The sequence below is a fragment of the Chiloscyllium plagiosum genome, unplaced genomic scaffold, assembly GCF_037043375.1.
Source record: "Chiloscyllium plagiosum isolate Xiang-an unplaced genomic scaffold, Cpla_swu_hap1 HiC_scaffold_35, whole genome shotgun sequence".
NCBI classification, from domain to species: domain Eukaryota; kingdom Metazoa; phylum Chordata; class Chondrichthyes; order Orectolobiformes; family Hemiscylliidae; genus Chiloscyllium; species Chiloscyllium plagiosum.
The window spans coordinates 34857983-34875931 of NW_028270173.1; the positions used below are offsets into that span (position 1 = coordinate 34857983).

Below are 17949 nucleotides of genomic sequence, written 5' to 3' on the forward strand. Positions count from 1 at the left end.
TTCATGTCATTGTTTAAAAAACACCGATTTTGCTGAATCCCAGAGTAGGTTATGTTTTGATGTGAATTTTAGTTATAAATACGGATTGGCTGTTTCCATTGTATGATAGTGCGTGACCCCAGGGAACATCATTTGGAAGTACTGTTTAAGTAATGTCGGTTTTGTGATTGGGTGGTTTTGAAGCAAGGAAGTTTTTTTTACCCAGAAAGGCAACAAGCTGAAACTAATCGGCTGACTCTGGTACCTTTTGAAATCAGAGATATTAATAATTTCAAAGGGATATTCATTTGGGTGAAATAATCCTGCCGGTCTACAAGAGCACAGCAATACAACTGATTAGACGTCTCCAAAGTATACACATGCGAATCTAATTCCACATCATGAATGACCTTCTTCACATGCTGCTAGAGGTCTGTAGCAATGCATTCATTCAAAAAGACGACAAAGGGAAGTAGAATAATTGGTCCAACGTATGCTGCCAGGAAACTAAGAGTCTACAATTAAGTATAGCTTGAATACACATCTCAGTTTCCGTTGATCAGAAAGCTAGAAGGCAGCTTATATCAGTAGAATGGGATTGAAATTTGCAACAATAATGCTTTTTCCTGTCTGTGTATAAACATATCCTGTCTGAGCTATGTTCTTTCTTCCTTGTGTACTGTTCTACGAGGTCAACTGGTGGAACAAAAAGAAGTGCTTTGAAAACTGGCTTGTATGAGATGAGATCTTTGAGAGAATGGGATCGAATTAGTGGTACAATGACCAGGCAATGTGCAAGCACCATTGAAAGTTTTTTCCCATAAACAGCTATGGTGGGGCCTATGACTTAATGTGTATGCAGTGATATATAAGCTGGATAGTTCTCAATGCGAAACCAAGAGTACACAACTTAGTGGGTATCAAGTATAAGAACAGCTGACTTGAAATGTTTGTTATGGTGAAGGAAGAGAAAAGCGAAGTAAATGAAGAACAGCAAAGAAGCAAAGGAGACAAACAGAAAATGTTGGAAGAGTCTCAGCAGGTGTGGCAACATCTGCGGGTATAAATCAGAGTTACAATTTCGGGTACAGTGAACTTTATCAGAAATAACGGGAGCGAGATAATTTTCTTGCAGAAGATGAGTTTGCTGAAGGGGAGAGAATAAATGGGAGGTGTAGATAAAGCCCAAAGAGAGATGAAAACATTTAGACAGACACTCTACTCAATGCAGTCTACTGTATTCACTGCTCATGTTATACTCTCCTCACACTGGGGAAAGAACGCGTTGACTGGGTGATTACTTTGCAGAACACCTACGTTTTATCCCCTCAAACATGTCCTGAGCTCCCAGTTGCCTGTCACTTCAACATATAACCGTATTACCTAGCCAATTGTGCTGCAACAAAGCTCAGTGCAACCTGGAAGAACAGCACATTGTTTTCTTCTTGGGAGCTCTGCAGCCTTTCGGACACAATATTGAGTTCAGGAACTTTATGGCTCATGTCACGTAGTCCCATGTCCTGACCCCAGACTCCACATACCAGACTTTGTCATCACATGGTCTGCTAACACACTCCACATTGTGAGCTGCTTGTCATCGCCATTATTAACTATTCATTTCTCAGTCTGACCTTTACACTCTCCTTTTTCTTTACAACTTAATAAATCACTGAACTCATTAACTATGATTTCAGTCCACAGATGCCGCAAGACCCGTCGAATGTTTCAAGAATTTCTTTTTCCGATTTCCAGCATCCACAGTTCTTTGATTTATTTTTGTTTGTTTCCAGAAGTAGGGAAACGGGTTACTCTGCAAGGTAATATCAATATGCTCTGCAGAAAGTGTATGGGTCAGTTGCTCTTAAATATCTGCTGAGATTTATCTTACTGCCTTCATCTGAAAAAAAGCTTCGACAGCAATGAACTTTATTGTAGAACTATACATCGCTATCAGTAAGGAGTTAAATGCTTGCAAATGTGTTAAGACATAGCTGTAATAACGTTCAGCTAGATATCGATGGATAATCAGGTGCATGACATTCCAGAAAACATTTGATAATATGCCTCATAAGTGGCCGTTGTCTGCTCTTGAGACTCCTGGAATTGGCAAAACATTTGGCGTAGAAATGGCATTTGACAGGTATATGGAAGCAGCAATTATGCGAAATTAAAGAATGAGTTTGCTGAAGGGGAGAGAATAAATGGGAGGTGTAGATAAAGCCCAAAGAGAGATAAATTACTTGAGCGGTGGGATTGAAAGATAATCTCAAGATATAAAGGTTTAAAAAATCTGCAAATTATTAGGTGTGTAGATCTCCATTGAAAGATCTACTAAAGCTGTTTGTAAAATGTACAAAACCGTAAAAGAAGTGAAGTTCAATGTCGGTAAATATTTTAAAAAAGTGGATTAAACAGAGCATAATGTAATTCTAATAATTCTCAGAATACTAGAGGTTCTTAGACTGGTGGCATCCAAATATATAAATTATCAAAATGTGAAGTAAAGATAAAGATGATAATCAAAGCATTCAGATGGAAAACTGCCTCATATCTGAAGCTCTGGAATACAATAATGCACCTCTATAAATTCTTGGTCAGATGACACTTGCAGTACCATGGAGATCTATGTGTATGATACATTATCTTAAATGTATTGGCCTTGCAGTTAGGGCTGCGTCTATTTACTAGATGAGCAACTGAGCTCCGGGGTTCACGTTGTTAAATTAGATTAATGAGATAGTGCGTATTGTATGGAGTTGAGAATGCAAAAAATAATGCTTTGAAAGTCACAAGTGAGATTTATTGGAAGTGCACATGGTTGCAACATCCATACAAAGAAAATGCAGCTTGGCATTTCCAATTTTCTCATGGAGAACCCAGTTTTAAATTAATAATCACAGTGTGGTGTGACACAGACTGCGAGCATTCGATCCATTGTGTTTTTTCAAGCTCTCAGAGTGAACATGTATTTAAATAATCAACCATTTGACTTACTTAGCTGAATCTCTCTCCATGCAATTCCAGGTAGTGCGTTCCAGGTGCATATGACAATTTGCATGACTTTTATTTCTCGCTTCCCATTCGCATCCTTTGCAAATCATTCAAAATCAATAACTGTCTGTTACTAATACATTAACGAGTGGGAGAACTTGCTCTCTCGCTACTTTATCCAGCTCCTGGATTGTTTTGAAATTCCTATTACATCTCCTCTTGGCCTTTTCTCTCTTCAAGCATACAAGATAATAAGAAGGATGAAAGAGTGAATCTTTTTCTGCTGTTGGGGACTCCAGAACTCATGATCGTCGACTAAAATCTGGAGCCAGAGCTTACAAAGGGAAACTGCGAAATGGCTTGTTGTGGCAAATCACTGCATGTGACCTTTAACTTGGCTACTTAATGAGAAATCATGGAAGAATCCTAAAAGTGTGGGAAAAGGTTATTTGGTCCAACAAGCCCATATCGACCCTTTGGAGGGTAACCCACCCAGACCCTACCCTACATGCACCCCACATAAAAGCTTTCCAGATATTTGAAAGTGCAAATATCTCCACGTTCTGATCTGCATCAGAAATTCCAACCAACTGAAAAAGCAGCTAGAATACCTTTTACATGGAAGCACAATATTATTGGTTGGTTCCAAAATATTTTGTTCCGAAAAAATAACTCCACGGATGTCGAGAACGTGATTATATAATACCTGACTGAAGGAACATTGTTTGAAAATACTAACACGTTCAGCACAGAACTTTTGGTTCGCGATAGGAAATTGATATTTTACTTCAGAAAAAATGAAATTTAAGTAATCCATTATAAATCACACAGCTGAAATCTTTTAATAAGATTACAGAATAATTATTAAATGACATTGATTTGTACAACAGAGGGAGGAAGTTAATTTTTAATTCCAGTATTATTTTCCTAGTTATTCCTTTTATCAACCGAAATAAAGTGACATTTCAAGACAGTGAACAGTTCATTTCTGAACCTACTCTGCGTCACAGCATAAATGACGGTGTTTGTGCAGGAGCTCAGAAGCTGCAGCATGATGCCCACACTTTTGAAAATATCCAAGGGGTTGAATATGAATGTGCGTTTAAAAGAGCTTTTAATTCGATAATGTAAGAATTCTGCAACTGTTGTCATCCACAGGAGAAGAAAACTAATGGATATTCCAAAAAGTAATAGAATGGACCTTCTCCGCTTCTTCATTTCAAGGTCCTGTGTTTTTTGCCCATTGCTGTCGTGGATACGCAGCTTTCGTCGGGCTTGACTGGCCACGAAAATGCACTTGACTGTAATAATGTTAAAGATTAAAATCAAAACAAATGGCAGAATCGGGGTTAAGAGCTGTTCGAACCAAGAAAATGCTATCCCGGCAAATTGAAAATAGATATCTGGTGACTCGACACAGCCCCGTGGTATTTTGTCAATTGTTCCAGTTGGAATATACAAGAAAGCCCACGATATGTTTTTTATGCAAAATGAAATAGTCATTGTGATGATAACTCGAGTAGCAGTTTTCTCAGTGCAATATTTTGGTTTCAGCTTCTGACAGCAAATGGCTACAAAACGATCAAAAGTAAAGGCAACTGTGAACCAGACAGAAATGTCTATGGCAGTTGGAGATAGGAATAGAATAAGTCTGCAGACAGAAGTGTATATCGGGAAGAAGTTCAAGAAATATAGTGCAATACTCCTGTGTAAAATCACATTACAAAAGATCACCATGAGATCTGCGGTTGCCATAGCCAGTAGGTACTGAGTGATACCTTTAGATAAACCACATTTTCCTTTAGATAGAATGAGAATTGCTATCAGGTTAACTGTGGAGGGAAAAAAAATTAAGCAGCAAAAAATAATTAACAGCAAAGTAAACTGTGTTAATGTAAAGATTTAACATTCATCACTTGCATTAATCTGTCTTCTTCTGAAGATTGTTTTGAGAGTTTCTCAATTATGTCACATATCTTTTTACATGGATCTAAAGTCGATCATAATATAATGCACCAGTTATTATTTTATGGCACCGAGGATATTAGTTTTAGAAATAAAAGGGGCACTAACAAATGATGCAATGAAGGAACACAAAAATCAACATTTTTTAAAAAATCGATGGTAATAACATAGGGAATAGAAGAATGGAAGTAATTCACAGTACGGGAGAAAGCAATGCCTGGGATAAAACAAAATATGGTAGACTGAATCGGGAATAGCATTATATTGTAACTGTCAATAAACATAAAAGAGGCAAAATGTATCACAAGTCAGTAGAATAGTAGAAATGTTCAGATCAAAAAGAGAGACTAAATAGGAACAGGAGAGCGTGAGAAGATGACGATAATTGAGTATTGGATGGACGAAAATAGCAAGGATTGAAACTTTTCAAGCGAACGGAACACGAGGAATAAAAGTACTTTTAGAGAAAAATTACAATTGGGAGGAACGAAGAGAAGGTCAAAGATGGAGTTCAAAATTAAAAATTACAGAACACCAGGTTTTAATCCAACAGGTTTCTTTGGAAACACTAACTTTTGGAGTGCCGCTCCTTCATCAGGTTGTTGTTTCATCAGGTTCACAACCACCTGATGAAGAAGCGGAGCTCCAAATGCTAGTGCTTCCAATTACACGGATTGGACTATAACCTAGTGTTGTGTGAGTTTTAACTCTGTACACCCCAGGCCAACACCGGCATCTCCAAGTCAAAGATGGACATTGCTATGTGAGTGCATGGCAACTGAGAGATCAACGCAACTGATTTAGCAGGCAAAAGGCAAAAGCAACCATACAATTTAAGGATGTGATACATACACAAAAATAGCTCACCAGGTACTCCTGCTACTGCGAGGAGAGGGTAGTATATGGCCTCAAGCTGAGCTGTTTGTGTCCAAGACATTTCAAGCTTGTCCTCCGCTATTGAAGTTGTTCAAGGCGAACGATCCATCTAAAGTGCTGAGGTTTTGTTTAAATATAAGGCGAAATTAGGAGCTGATTTATTTTGCATTCTGAATGATGTAATGATGTTCAATGCCGAAGGTTGTTTATTGCAAATCTTTGAACACAGATGGTTCTTACAGCATCTGGAGTTTCTTTGATGAAGTCATTAGGCAAGTTAAAAAGTTCATCTGCACCTTTGGGAGAAACAGGAGCAATTTGTAAGAATAACATATTATCTTGCCAAGAGAAGTTTGCTTCAGAAATAACAGACGATATCTGAACATAGATGATCAATGAGGCATTTTCATTTGAATTCTAAGAAAATCTTTTATAATTCCAGTCTGTGATTTTTTTACGAGCCTCGTACACATCTCTGTCATTTTTAATTCTTAGTCATTCTTAGTAACTCTCTATGCTTGGTTCACAATTTCCTACATTTCTCATTTCAAATTATTTTCACTCAATCCATCTGAACCTCTTTCACTGTATGACATAAAGAGAAAGCATTTGAAATATTCAGGAGGGCATGTGAAATTGGGAATTATGAGCTTACGGGTGCACACGATGAGAGATTGTGGTTGTGTTTCAAACTCCAGGTCTTTTGAAAGAACTCAGCAATGGCTACCTCACAAAGATGTTTTCCTGCCATTGAGTCAGTTTGTATCAAACTCATGGCATCCAATCATTTTCAACTTTTCTTCACAGGGTGCGATTTGGAAGCAATGTCATCCGCTGTTTCACTTCCAAAGAAAGGCCATTCTTCCTCAAATACGAATATGTGTGTTCTCTGCATCCTCAACAAAACTTTGTAAAATGAATACAAGACATTTTTTTCATTCCAAACTGCATGCAGTAAGAAAAGGCAACTGGCTATTTACATTCTCAATTTCATTCATGGATCAGTTGGAAACCCTTTGTGTTTCTTCTCAGAGTACATCTACATTGTACTGAACAATTAAAAACCTGACTTATTTGAGCAAATATTGTATTTTTTTCGTTGTCCTGTAGAAGTGATCAATCTGACAGTTCATACACTATGTATTATCTATCACCTTGTGGTGCTGTCACGTGTACTGTTCACTCCTCTTTGGGGCTCCATGTATCCATGCATGGCATTGTCACAGTGCTTTGCATCTTCAGAGAATTTGAGAAACTAATATCATTAAATGCAAGAAAGCTTATTCTAAATGACTGTGTTTCAGCATTAAACCTTCTGCTATTCCAGTCCACTTCACTACTAATATATGTTCCAAATGAGTCGGCATATTCCCAATGCCTTCATGTACACTCATACAATTCTTTGCTATTTATTCTACCACAACTACAGCCACATAGAACACATATGCATACTTGCTCTTGATTTCATGCCTGGATATTCGGGATTAAGTCACTTGCCTGTTGGTAGATGGCAGTGCTTGAAGGGACCCACTCTGTAATAAGCATGGCAGAGAATCAGACTTCTGTTTTTCCACCTGCATCAATGTACCAGAAGTGGTTGCAAGTTGAGAACCAATATGTCCAGTGATGTGGTGACATTATCCACTGAACTATCATCCATGCCATACTCGAGGAGTTACATCACAAAAAAGTTCCAAGAAGTATGATAGGCATGGTTTTCATTCAAGAAAGCCATGTTGACAGTGTTTCCTTTGATCTACAACTATTTGAAATAGTATCTATTTAACAAATATTCTGTTCTGTGGGTTTTCTTTCCACAGTGAATGTTTTCATGTTTGCCATTTTTAAATTTAATTTGCCAAATCTCAATTAATATATAAATGTTTCTTTTGAATTGTCGTACTTTTATCTACGCTGCCTAATTTATCATTTCATTTCATCAGTAAATGCGTTTTGCATGCTGTCCATTTTATAGATTTCATCTCACGTGCCAACATTTTGACATGATATTTTCACATCATACTTTATGTGTTTTTTTTAAAGAGTATGGACACTAGTCCAACTGAATTAGCCTTGAAAGATTTCCGTGTTTGGTAATAAAACATTTGAATCAAAACAAAATCATTCATTTATAAATGAATCCGTGCTTTTTATTCCGATTTAATCGATGATGTTTCAATACTGTTGTCAAGTATACATTGGGCTCTTCTTTAGAATGACAGAATCTTAGATTGATATGGTTCAAAAAATGCCCCTTTGGCTCAATGAATCTGCAGCACAAATAAAAACAAACATCTGGACGATCGACAAATCAACTGCTCATCCAAATACCTTTTAAAGTTTTCTCACGTAAAGTATATTCTCAGGCCGACTCCCATTGATATAGCAATGAATTTTCCTTCATCGAATCACCTCCACACCTTGTGCAATTTGCCTGAAATCTACACTGCCTCGCTATCCATCCTTCAACAAGGAGAACAGCTGCAATACCTGTCAATGCACCTCATAGTGTTGAATACATCAATTTGATCCTCTCACAGTTCTTTTGTTCAAACGAAAGCTGCATGAGCACATCTAGACCCTCTTCATAGCTAAATTACTCCATCTGTGGTAACATCATGGTGAGCCTAGTCTGCGCGCTTCCAGTGCAATCATATGCTAACCAGCACATCATGATCGGAACTGCATAACGAACTTCAACTGTCGCCTAACCACAGTTATGTACAACTTTAGCTCCCTGCTGTTATAAATTATTAAGCTTTCGCAGCACTGTTCCTCCTTCCACTAGACGAAGAAGCAGTGCCTGAAAATTTGTGGTTTTAAATAAACCTGGTGGACCACACCCCTGTATCGCATGACTTCTGAAATTGTCCACCTACTTCCACCAATGGCAACTCCACATTATAAATTTATGCTGTGAAGAGAAATGTCTCATACGTCTTCTTTACTGCACAACTAACCATTCCTGCTACTTTCTGCTTGCTCCCTCATTTATTGGGGATATCCTTGCCACTTCTCTCGACAATGTTGTAAAAGTTTCAAATATCCTGACCGTTAGCACAATGCAATCAGCTTGAGGCAGTTCTACACACTCTTGTTAAACCTTTAGTTACCAATAGGGATCCTTTCGATTGTGTCATAGTGAGTAAATTTAAGCAGAGTTCATACTTCTAGTATGCCCTTTGTCACAATGCTTCCCTCATTCATTGTCTCAACTACGACTTTTTCACTACAGTTTAAACATAAAATACTGAACGGAATGACTTCATTTGGTGGTCAGTTTTTATCATGGGTATACTACTGCCTCTGAGTCCGTCCCATGCATAGACATGAATACAGGATCTCATCCGATGTTGTCTGAAACATTATGAGGAAAACTATTCGACCAGCTGCGTCCTCTTTTGGATAAGATGTCAAACGGGGAGGCTGACTGTGGCTTTAGAAGACGTGGCATGTCCCACGAGCATAATTTCTAAGAAGAGAATTGTGAATATCGTTGCAGTCTTGAGGCCAAATTTTAAGTCTCAACCATCAACGAAATAATATCTAACTTTTTGAGACACGCCTGTGGACAAAACCGTTGCTGTGTTTGCTTTTCTTCACTACAGCAAAACTTTGGCACCAATTTTATTTAAAATAGATTGCAATATCTTGAGGTAACAACAAGAGCTGCATGAATGGAAGTTTGCTTCCGATTCACTATCATAAGCTGTCCAGGTCTTCTTTATTGTTGTGAATTTATGTTCTCAGAGAGAAAACTATTTTTAGTTAATGGATCTTTTAAATGTTGGTGGCATAAAAAAATCAATAATAACCCCATTGATGCAAATTAATGAATTGCTCTTAATGGTTGTTTTGAATTAAGTTTCAACTTCCATCCAAGATATAATCCCTTCATTTGTTGCTCGTTCTTTCCAACTTGACTGAAACTGCGTTGCCATATCCAGTAGGCAACATTTTCAATATTGAAGTTTGCTCCAACCAAACATATGTAAAAGCTCTAATACATCGTGCCAAACAGCATAACCGTTCAAAAATTTGGAACAGGCAAAACACCAATCATAGCCAACACACCAATCATGAGCACATGCTTGTAAAAAAAAAAATCCGAAGTGGGATGTGAATCTGTGAGTGGACAACATTTGCTGAATGACCCTGATTATGCATAGTAAAAACAAATCTTGCTCTGAATTTATTTTGGCAGGCTTCACAACATGACACACTTCCACCTACTTGTAGCTACATATACTGTTACCTGTGGCCCTTTTTGATTGCAGGTAACATGGAATTGGGTTTCCTCTAACTCAATGAAACAGGTGAGAGATATTGACTTAAAGTTTCCTCAGCCTTTTCGATGCAACACTCTGTCAAATGCCGTGTTGCTGCCTAAAGTTAATCATTGTCACCAGTAGGAAAAGTAAATATTGCTGTGACTGTCACTTATAGAAATAGTTGAGGTATCAGAATTTTGGATGCAAAGAATGGAGAGAGGTGTAGCACAAAAAGATTTCGAACAGATATATAGATGCAGACGGAGCTGGTAACGTGGAAGGAATAACAGGACTGAACCAGTATCTTCTTGGTTAAATCCTCAAAAAAATCTGAATGTATGTTGTGAGGCAAAATTTCCCTCCCGCGAAAACATTCTGTCTATCACAAATCATTCGTTGCCCCTCAAAACAATTTTGCCAGGAGTGGAGTGTTTCAAATGTAAGGAGAGGCTTGAAAGACTGAATGCTTTTTTTTACTGCAGCATACGATGTTGAGGGGGAACCTTATGATGGATATGGATAACGTAAGTGATAGTTGTCTTTTAACTCGTTTGGGGTATTTCACGAATCAGGGCATATTTTTCAGGTAAGAAGAGAAAGATTTAAATAAAACAAACACGAGGGAAAACGTTTTTACACGGAGAGTGGTTCGTGAGTGGAATCAACTTCCAGAAGAAGTACTGAATACAGGTACAGTTACCACGTTTAAAAAGACTTTTAGATAAGTGCATGAATAAGAAATGTTTGGAGAGATAGGGGCTATGCACAGGTCAGTGAGACGAGTTTAGTTTGTGTCTATATTCGGCATGGACTCATTAGACTGAAGGTTCTGTTTCCATTTTGTCTAACAGCCTGCCTTGATGAGTATTGGCTTGATGAGTAATACTTGTCTTGTCTGTTTTTGCAGTATGTATCCACTTTACAGACCGATTCAAAACAATTTCCTATAGTAGCAGTACTGAGACACATTGTTTTGCCGTCATCCCTCCTCCACGAACCCTTTTACGTTTACCAAATTCATTCAATTTGGATTACTTTACAGTGTGGAAACAGGCCCTTTGGCCCAACAAGTCCACACCGACCCGCCGAAGCGCAAACCACCCATACCCCTACATTTATCCCTTACCTAACACTACGGACAATTTAGCATGGCCAATTCACCTGACCTGCACATCTTTGGATGTGGGAGGAAACCGTCGCACCCGGAGGAGAATGTGCAAACTCCACACAGTCAGTTGTCTAAGGCGGGAATTGAACCCGGGTCTCCGGCGCTGTGAGGCAGCAGTGCTCACCACTGTGCCGCCGTGCCGCCCATTTTCTGCCCTTCTTTATTTCTAACTGCCCTATTCACCCGTCTACACAATATTTATTTCAGTACAATCCTCACAAAATAATTTCTTTCCCCCTTTTCCCAGTGTATAAAGCACTGCATGCAGATATCAGAGGGCTCTTTCAAGTATTCTCATTGATGATTCCTCAACAACCGATCGTGTTCAGAAATCCAGGTCTTGACTGAATTGGGAAAGTGATTGCTCATCCCCCAAGAACTTGAAGTTACAAATACAAAGATTAAGAACACATTAAATGTAATTTCAATACCAGATCAAGTTCTGAAACCAAAGTGGCAAGAGAAATAATAATGGAGATGTTTTGTTCAGAGCCTGGAAAGACATGAATTCGCACACATTTTCTTCTTTGCATAAGTACCCCGAGTTTTGAATCTCGATGCCTTCAGCTCGATCTCAGTGTCAAACATTGTTTTATGAAGAAATATTGAGCAGTTTTCATCAAACAACTCCGTAGTTGAGAAGAATGATCAGAGATCTAAATGATGCATAGAAGATGCTAAAGGCGATGACAAACTTGACGCTTTCCCCCCTTTTGGGACAATACAGAATTAGAGAATAAAGTGTGATAGATTTCAGACAGAGATGAGGAGGAATTACTTCTCTCAAAGGGACATGAACCTGTGGAAGTCACCAAATTTTATTTAGTAATGGGTTAAAGGGCCTTGGCTTGCAGGCAGGAAAATGGAGTGCAGGCCAAATTGAGATCAAGTATGATTGAGATCAACCAAATGATGGAACAAACTTGAAGAGCTGAAATGTCTACTTCAGCTCCAAGTCTTCATGCTCTTGCATCTGTAGTTGTGGTGGGGCATGCAGTTGATGAGAAAGCGGTTGTGCAGCTTTCTGTGTTACTGAAGTTATGCACCGTGCTGTTGGTCATGGTATTGGCTAGTTTTGTGATTCTGAGCAAAGATCGAATATGCAGTTGTCTTGGATATCAAAGTGAAAGGATGAAAATTGTAAAAAATGAGTGTCTCGCTGGAAAGGCATGACATTCCGAATACACAAACTGCATTCCATTGATTTTCCAATCCCCTATCAAGCAGTGTTGGCTATAAATGAATATAACGTTATGCACTTTGACAAAAGAAAACAGTTGCCTTTCGTCAGTTTTACGAAAGAGCACTTGCCTCATTAGCAATGATGACCGCCGATAGTAGTGAAAGCCGTGAGCTGGGAAATAAAGGTTTGTATCGTGATGAGTGTAATAATTACATTCAGCAATGGACCATACAAAAATAAAATTTCCTTACGTTTTCTATTCCACGTAGGTTGTCTCAAACAGGATGGGAATATTTGAACTAACAAATATACTATTCTCTTCACGTAACGTGTCACTTCTCTGGAGTTATCCCCTTCCAGCTGTAGCTTCACTGGTTATTTTCTCTGACTTTTCCGGCACCTGCACCATCTTGCTATTCTTCAGGTTTCTCGTGAGGTGGAGTGTTTGAGAATAAGGTCAACATGTGCTTGGAAAGTGGCTCATGTCACTCTCTCCTATCTGTAAATGTGTGGATCCACGTTGTTTCGCTGGACAGCTTTTTGTTAATTAGTTTACATGAGCCACAATTGGACATACTACATACCAAAAAATAATATCTTGATCAGCACTGAAACTGCAAACAGACGCCAACCAGTGTCCAAGTATCAAGTACCTGCATCGTGAATTCTCAGTTGAGTCAGCATTTTTGATAATAGTTTGGAAAGAATCGTACTCAGCACTGCAGCACTGTTGGGTTCCACTTTACAGTGCGGCGAAGTTTTTGTATCTACATTATAGAAAGCTGTGTTTTGCAATTGAAAACTGGAAAAGTAGTACACCCCTTGTGCAATAATCAGTGGCCACCCCTAAAAACTGAATGAAAGTGTTTCTATCCTCAAATGACTCATGCAGCAAAATGCATTCAGTCAAAGAGCAGCACGCATGGGAAAATGTTCTAGTACAAATAATTTTGAGGAATTGTTTAAAGCTGATACACATAAGAAATTCATTAGAGTAAGAAGATTGTTATATTGTCACCAAAAGAGATTTGAATACAAATTATGAGACGATCGGTGGAACTGAATACTGTTTCGAATACAAGTTATCCTTTTCCTTCAAATTCATTTCTCAAAAGAATATGAATCGCAGCAGCTCAAATGGACTTGTTACAAATGCTCTCATCAGAATCACGATGTGCTTTTTTCTGATTTGGCTGAATTCGGGAAGTTTCATCATCTTTTCCCGTGACAGAAAACGGATCTGCCAATATAGTCAGTTGCAATATTCACATTTATTTCTACTAGAGATAGAGTACAGGGTCTGCTCCAGATAGAAGGGAAATTGAACTTTGCAATGTTACACAAGCTAAACTTCAAAGCTAATGGAGATATACAGCAAAAGCTCGCCCTTATCAAACACAATAGAAGTTCAGTTGAATGTTTCACTTTATTAAAGAGGGTTGCAAAGTTAACATTCTTCAACAAAATTTCTTACACATCGTTTCAGTTTAATCATGTATACTTTCTAATATAAAATATAGACATTTTAACAATAGATATTACCAGTTCATTGGATACAATTATTGCATATTGAATGTAAAAATCTCTACTTGACTCACAATCTTTCCAAATGGGCTTGCAATTTACTTACATTGTTGAATGGAACTTACGGAGATGTCTGTTATATTTGATTCTTACTAAGATCCTATTTTGTCACTTTTTTTTGATTGCACTAACACAGGAGCAGATACTTGGACATTTTCTTGAAGGTCATAATGCAAAATGCGAAGCAGTCTGTGTTATGGGAGTATTGATAAAACAGAACCAGTATCCAATGTTCCAAACTATGCTGGGGACATATATTGAGCAGAAGGTATCCATGAGAACTATGATGTTGTATGAAGTCCTTGTAGTTATAAAGGCCAGGAGAATTGCCAGGGTGGTCCTAATTAACTATTTTTACTCGTAATACAGCACTATTTGATCGCTTGGCATGTGTTCTGGTCACATTCACAACAATGTCTATTATTCTGCTCTCTCTACCATTCCCATTCTTGATACTCGTACCGGATACTTTTCATATGTTGATGTCACTGTCAACATTATTTTGAAGTTTGCTGAAAATATTTATTGAAGAGCGTGTCAAGTTGCTTAACTTGAAACAGTGGAATGCAGTTAAACATTCGTGCTCATTTGTGCAGCATCTTCATTGTTCGGATTTGCTGAAGCCAGGTTGAGAGAGCCAGACTCTTTAGAGAGCAACGCCTATTTTTCTTGAGTAAAGCGACGAGGAGAGATGGTGGAGAGAAGGCTGCCGGGTAAGTCAGTTTTTCCTACTTAAAAAAGTGCCTGACCTCGAGAGTCGGGCCTCCATTTTAAACAGAGCAGCGAGGAGAGCGGGCGGAGAGAAACGAAAGCTGCCGGGTAAGTCAAATGTTCCCACTTCAAAATGGACTCACCTCGAGAGCTGCCTGGAAGTTTTTAAGTTGGTAGGATCACTCACCTCCTCTAACCTTACTAAGAGTCTGTAATCTCGGTAAATTTTCAGGTTTTCCCTTTTTTTCTTTTTTCAGATTAGCGGATTTATGGCTGATAGGGCAGTTGCATGTTCCTTATGCAGAATGTGGCAGATGAGAGACATGGCGCATGTCTCTGCCGACCATAGCTCGGGAAGTGCACCCAACTCCAGCTCCTTGAAAACCATATAATAGAATGGAAGGTTAAAAAAAAGGTTAGAGAAAGAAATTGTGAATAGTGGTTAGTTAATTATTCGCTGTTATACTTTAAGAATTAAAGTTGTTAATTTTATTTTATATTGTTCTTGCCCACGAGAATGTTCACAGATTACTGCACTGGGTAAATCTTTTCCGTGTTGCCGGTTTTAAAATAAAGAGAGTTTACCCCGTGTCATAACATTGAGTGGCATTGCCAAGTTATCTCAAAAGACTTTAAGTCCAGTAGTCGAATAGTGTTTATTAAAATACTTTTGTGCTCTGCAACAAAACAAAACTCGGAAGTGTAATATTTTCAGACGTTTGACTGATTCTTCTAAGTTCATGCATTACCAATATAAGTTCAAGTAGTAGACTGAGAAATCCAATAATTTAAGCAAGTTCAGAAAAAGACTATATGCAGCAATGTGAACACCAGCTCACTGCCATCATCCCAGATAACTTCTCGGCCAGGTCCAACTGTTAAGAGAAACCAACAAAGGTCTAGGAGAGACAGAGATCTGTGCAAAATATTGAGTGTTTAATTTTGATGGTGTGACTTTCAAATTTCTGGCAGTGACATATTAATGAAAACTGAGCAACACATAGTTTTTCTGTTGATATAATTCGGTTATTTTATGAGAAGTGTTGAATACCACATGATAAGATTTCTGTTTTGTTTTCTTCTAAGTTCATGCATTACCAATATAAGTTCAAGTAGTAGACTGAGAAATCCAATAATTTAAGCAAGTTCAGAAAAAGACTATATGCAGCAATGTGAACACCAGCTCACTGCCATCATCCCAGATAACTTCTCGGCCAGGTCCAACTGTTAAGAGAAACCAACAAAGGTCTAGGAGAGACAGAGATCTGTACAAAATATTGAGTGTTTAATTTTGATGTTGTGACTTTCAAATTTCTGGCAGTGACATATTAATGAAAACTGAGCAACACATAGTTTTTCTGTTGATATAATTCGGTTATTTTATGAGAAGTGTTGAATACCACATGATAAGATTTCTGTTTTGTTTTCTTCTCAAAGCTAAAATAAGCAATGCGACATTTAGGATAACAGAAATGTTATCTGAAGCTCTTTCTTTGAAATGTATATTGAAGATGTTTGTTGCTGTTCTTTTTAATGATTCTGTTTATGTGTACTTCATTTCAGAGAGAATATACAATAGTGATCAAATCTCTGTCATCTAACTGCTAATTGGCCTTTAAACATATTTGGAAGGAAAAATACAGTAAGAAGTTGCAAACACAATTATCAATGAGGCATTTAGGGACATGAGAGAAAAATACCCGAACAAAGGGGAGTTATACTATGACGATAACAGAATAGAAAGTGAGTTGAATACTGAGAAACACAGCAAGATTAAGCCATCTGTCTGAGAAGGTCGTCCCGTTGTCAGCCTTGCAGGTTAATAGACTGTGAAGTGCCCTGGAATCAGCATCACTGATAGGTAATGAGGGAAGAGTTTCCTACGGTCTGCATATCAGCAACTTAGTCAAGAAAGGGAGTCCCGTGGTCAGTAGGCTGTAAAGTCGTCTCCAATGTACATCTTACGTCATCACAGTGAACCAGTCTGGAAACAATATCTGCAGTCAGCTTCGCATAAACCACCAGGGAAGTGTATCCCGCAGTCAGCATCATAGTGAATCATTCAGAAAACAGTTTTCGGCATTGAGATTCACAGCAAAACAGTCTGGGAACAATTTCCTACAGAGAACATCACAGCAAAATAGTCTAAAAATGTGTGAGAAAGTAATGCCATGCAAATGGGAGGAAGGAATTAGTAATGTACAGTAAGGTGCGTTTATATGCTATTCTCATCGCTTGAGGTTTTTAAGATATTTATTTTGAGCTTTCAGTTTGTCAGAACAACCGTGCACTGATGTGGAGAAGAAGGCCCTCGAGGTTTTGACTTTATTTGATTTCAAGGACAAAGTAAAATTTTGACTGAGAGGGGTAAATCATGGAAGGCCCTGGCGGGCTTCTCCTTCTCCATGTGGCAAATTAGGAATAGTTTCACTTCTGGGCATCAAAAGTGTGCCAAAAGTATCTGAACGTGCAGCCCCTCCTAGCACGAGTTTCAAAGCTGAAACAGTCGTTGAGGAAATTGAAGCATACCACTAATTCCTAGAGTGTAGTGAATAATGCCTGCAGAGAGGTGGTCACTATGCATGCTAAAACGCCTGCATTCAGGGTAGGACCTTTGTAAATTCCTGATCTCACGGGAAAGTTCAGCCTCCCATTCGTATGGAATGGCCAACAGCATGATTCTGAGGTATTCTGAGTCCTTCATAGTATTTACAGGTTGTCTGACTGAAAAAAAAAACAAACAACAAAGGTGCACTTGTAATGGTCGAAACTAGGAATCAAGGAGTGTTAGATTAACAATTTAGGAATTTGCATTCAAACGTCATCATTGCAGATGGGGGAACATCAATTTATTTCAACATTAGTCTGATAACCCATTAACTGCCATCGATTGTTCTAAAAGTGATTTGTTTCACGATGTTCTTTAGGAATAGAATCTGTAATCCCTACCTCGTCTGCAATCTCCAGCACTTTGTTTAACATCTAACTACAGTCTGAAAGTGCCTGCAAATTCATTTCATACAAGGACATTTAAAGTGTGTTAACAAGTTACTACTTTGCCACGTGCCATTACAATGGATAGAACTTTTATCATCCAAAAGTGCTCCAGAGACAATTAACTACGTTTTAAATATATCTGTTGAAACAAAAAGGAAGCAGCTAATTTTCACAAAGCAAGTGTCCCCACTGAGTTTTCTGACAATGTAGAGTTGTTTTTTTTG

The 17949-nt window shown here is 38.2% G+C and overlaps 1 protein-coding gene across 1 annotated transcript in view; it reads right to left on the bottom strand.

Moving 5' to 3' along the window:
* Window positions 1–3897: 3897 nt before the first annotated feature.
* The window catches only part of LOC148140640 (putative G protein-coupled receptor 139), a 38808-nt gene continuing 24756 nt past the window's right edge, over window positions 3898–17949 (bottom strand). Inside the window, exon 2 of the mRNA XM_087978979.1 lies at window positions 3898–4802. Within this exon, the coding sequence (XP_087835105.1) occupies window positions 3898–4802 (905 nt within the window). The remainder of the gene's footprint in view (window positions 4803–17949) is intronic.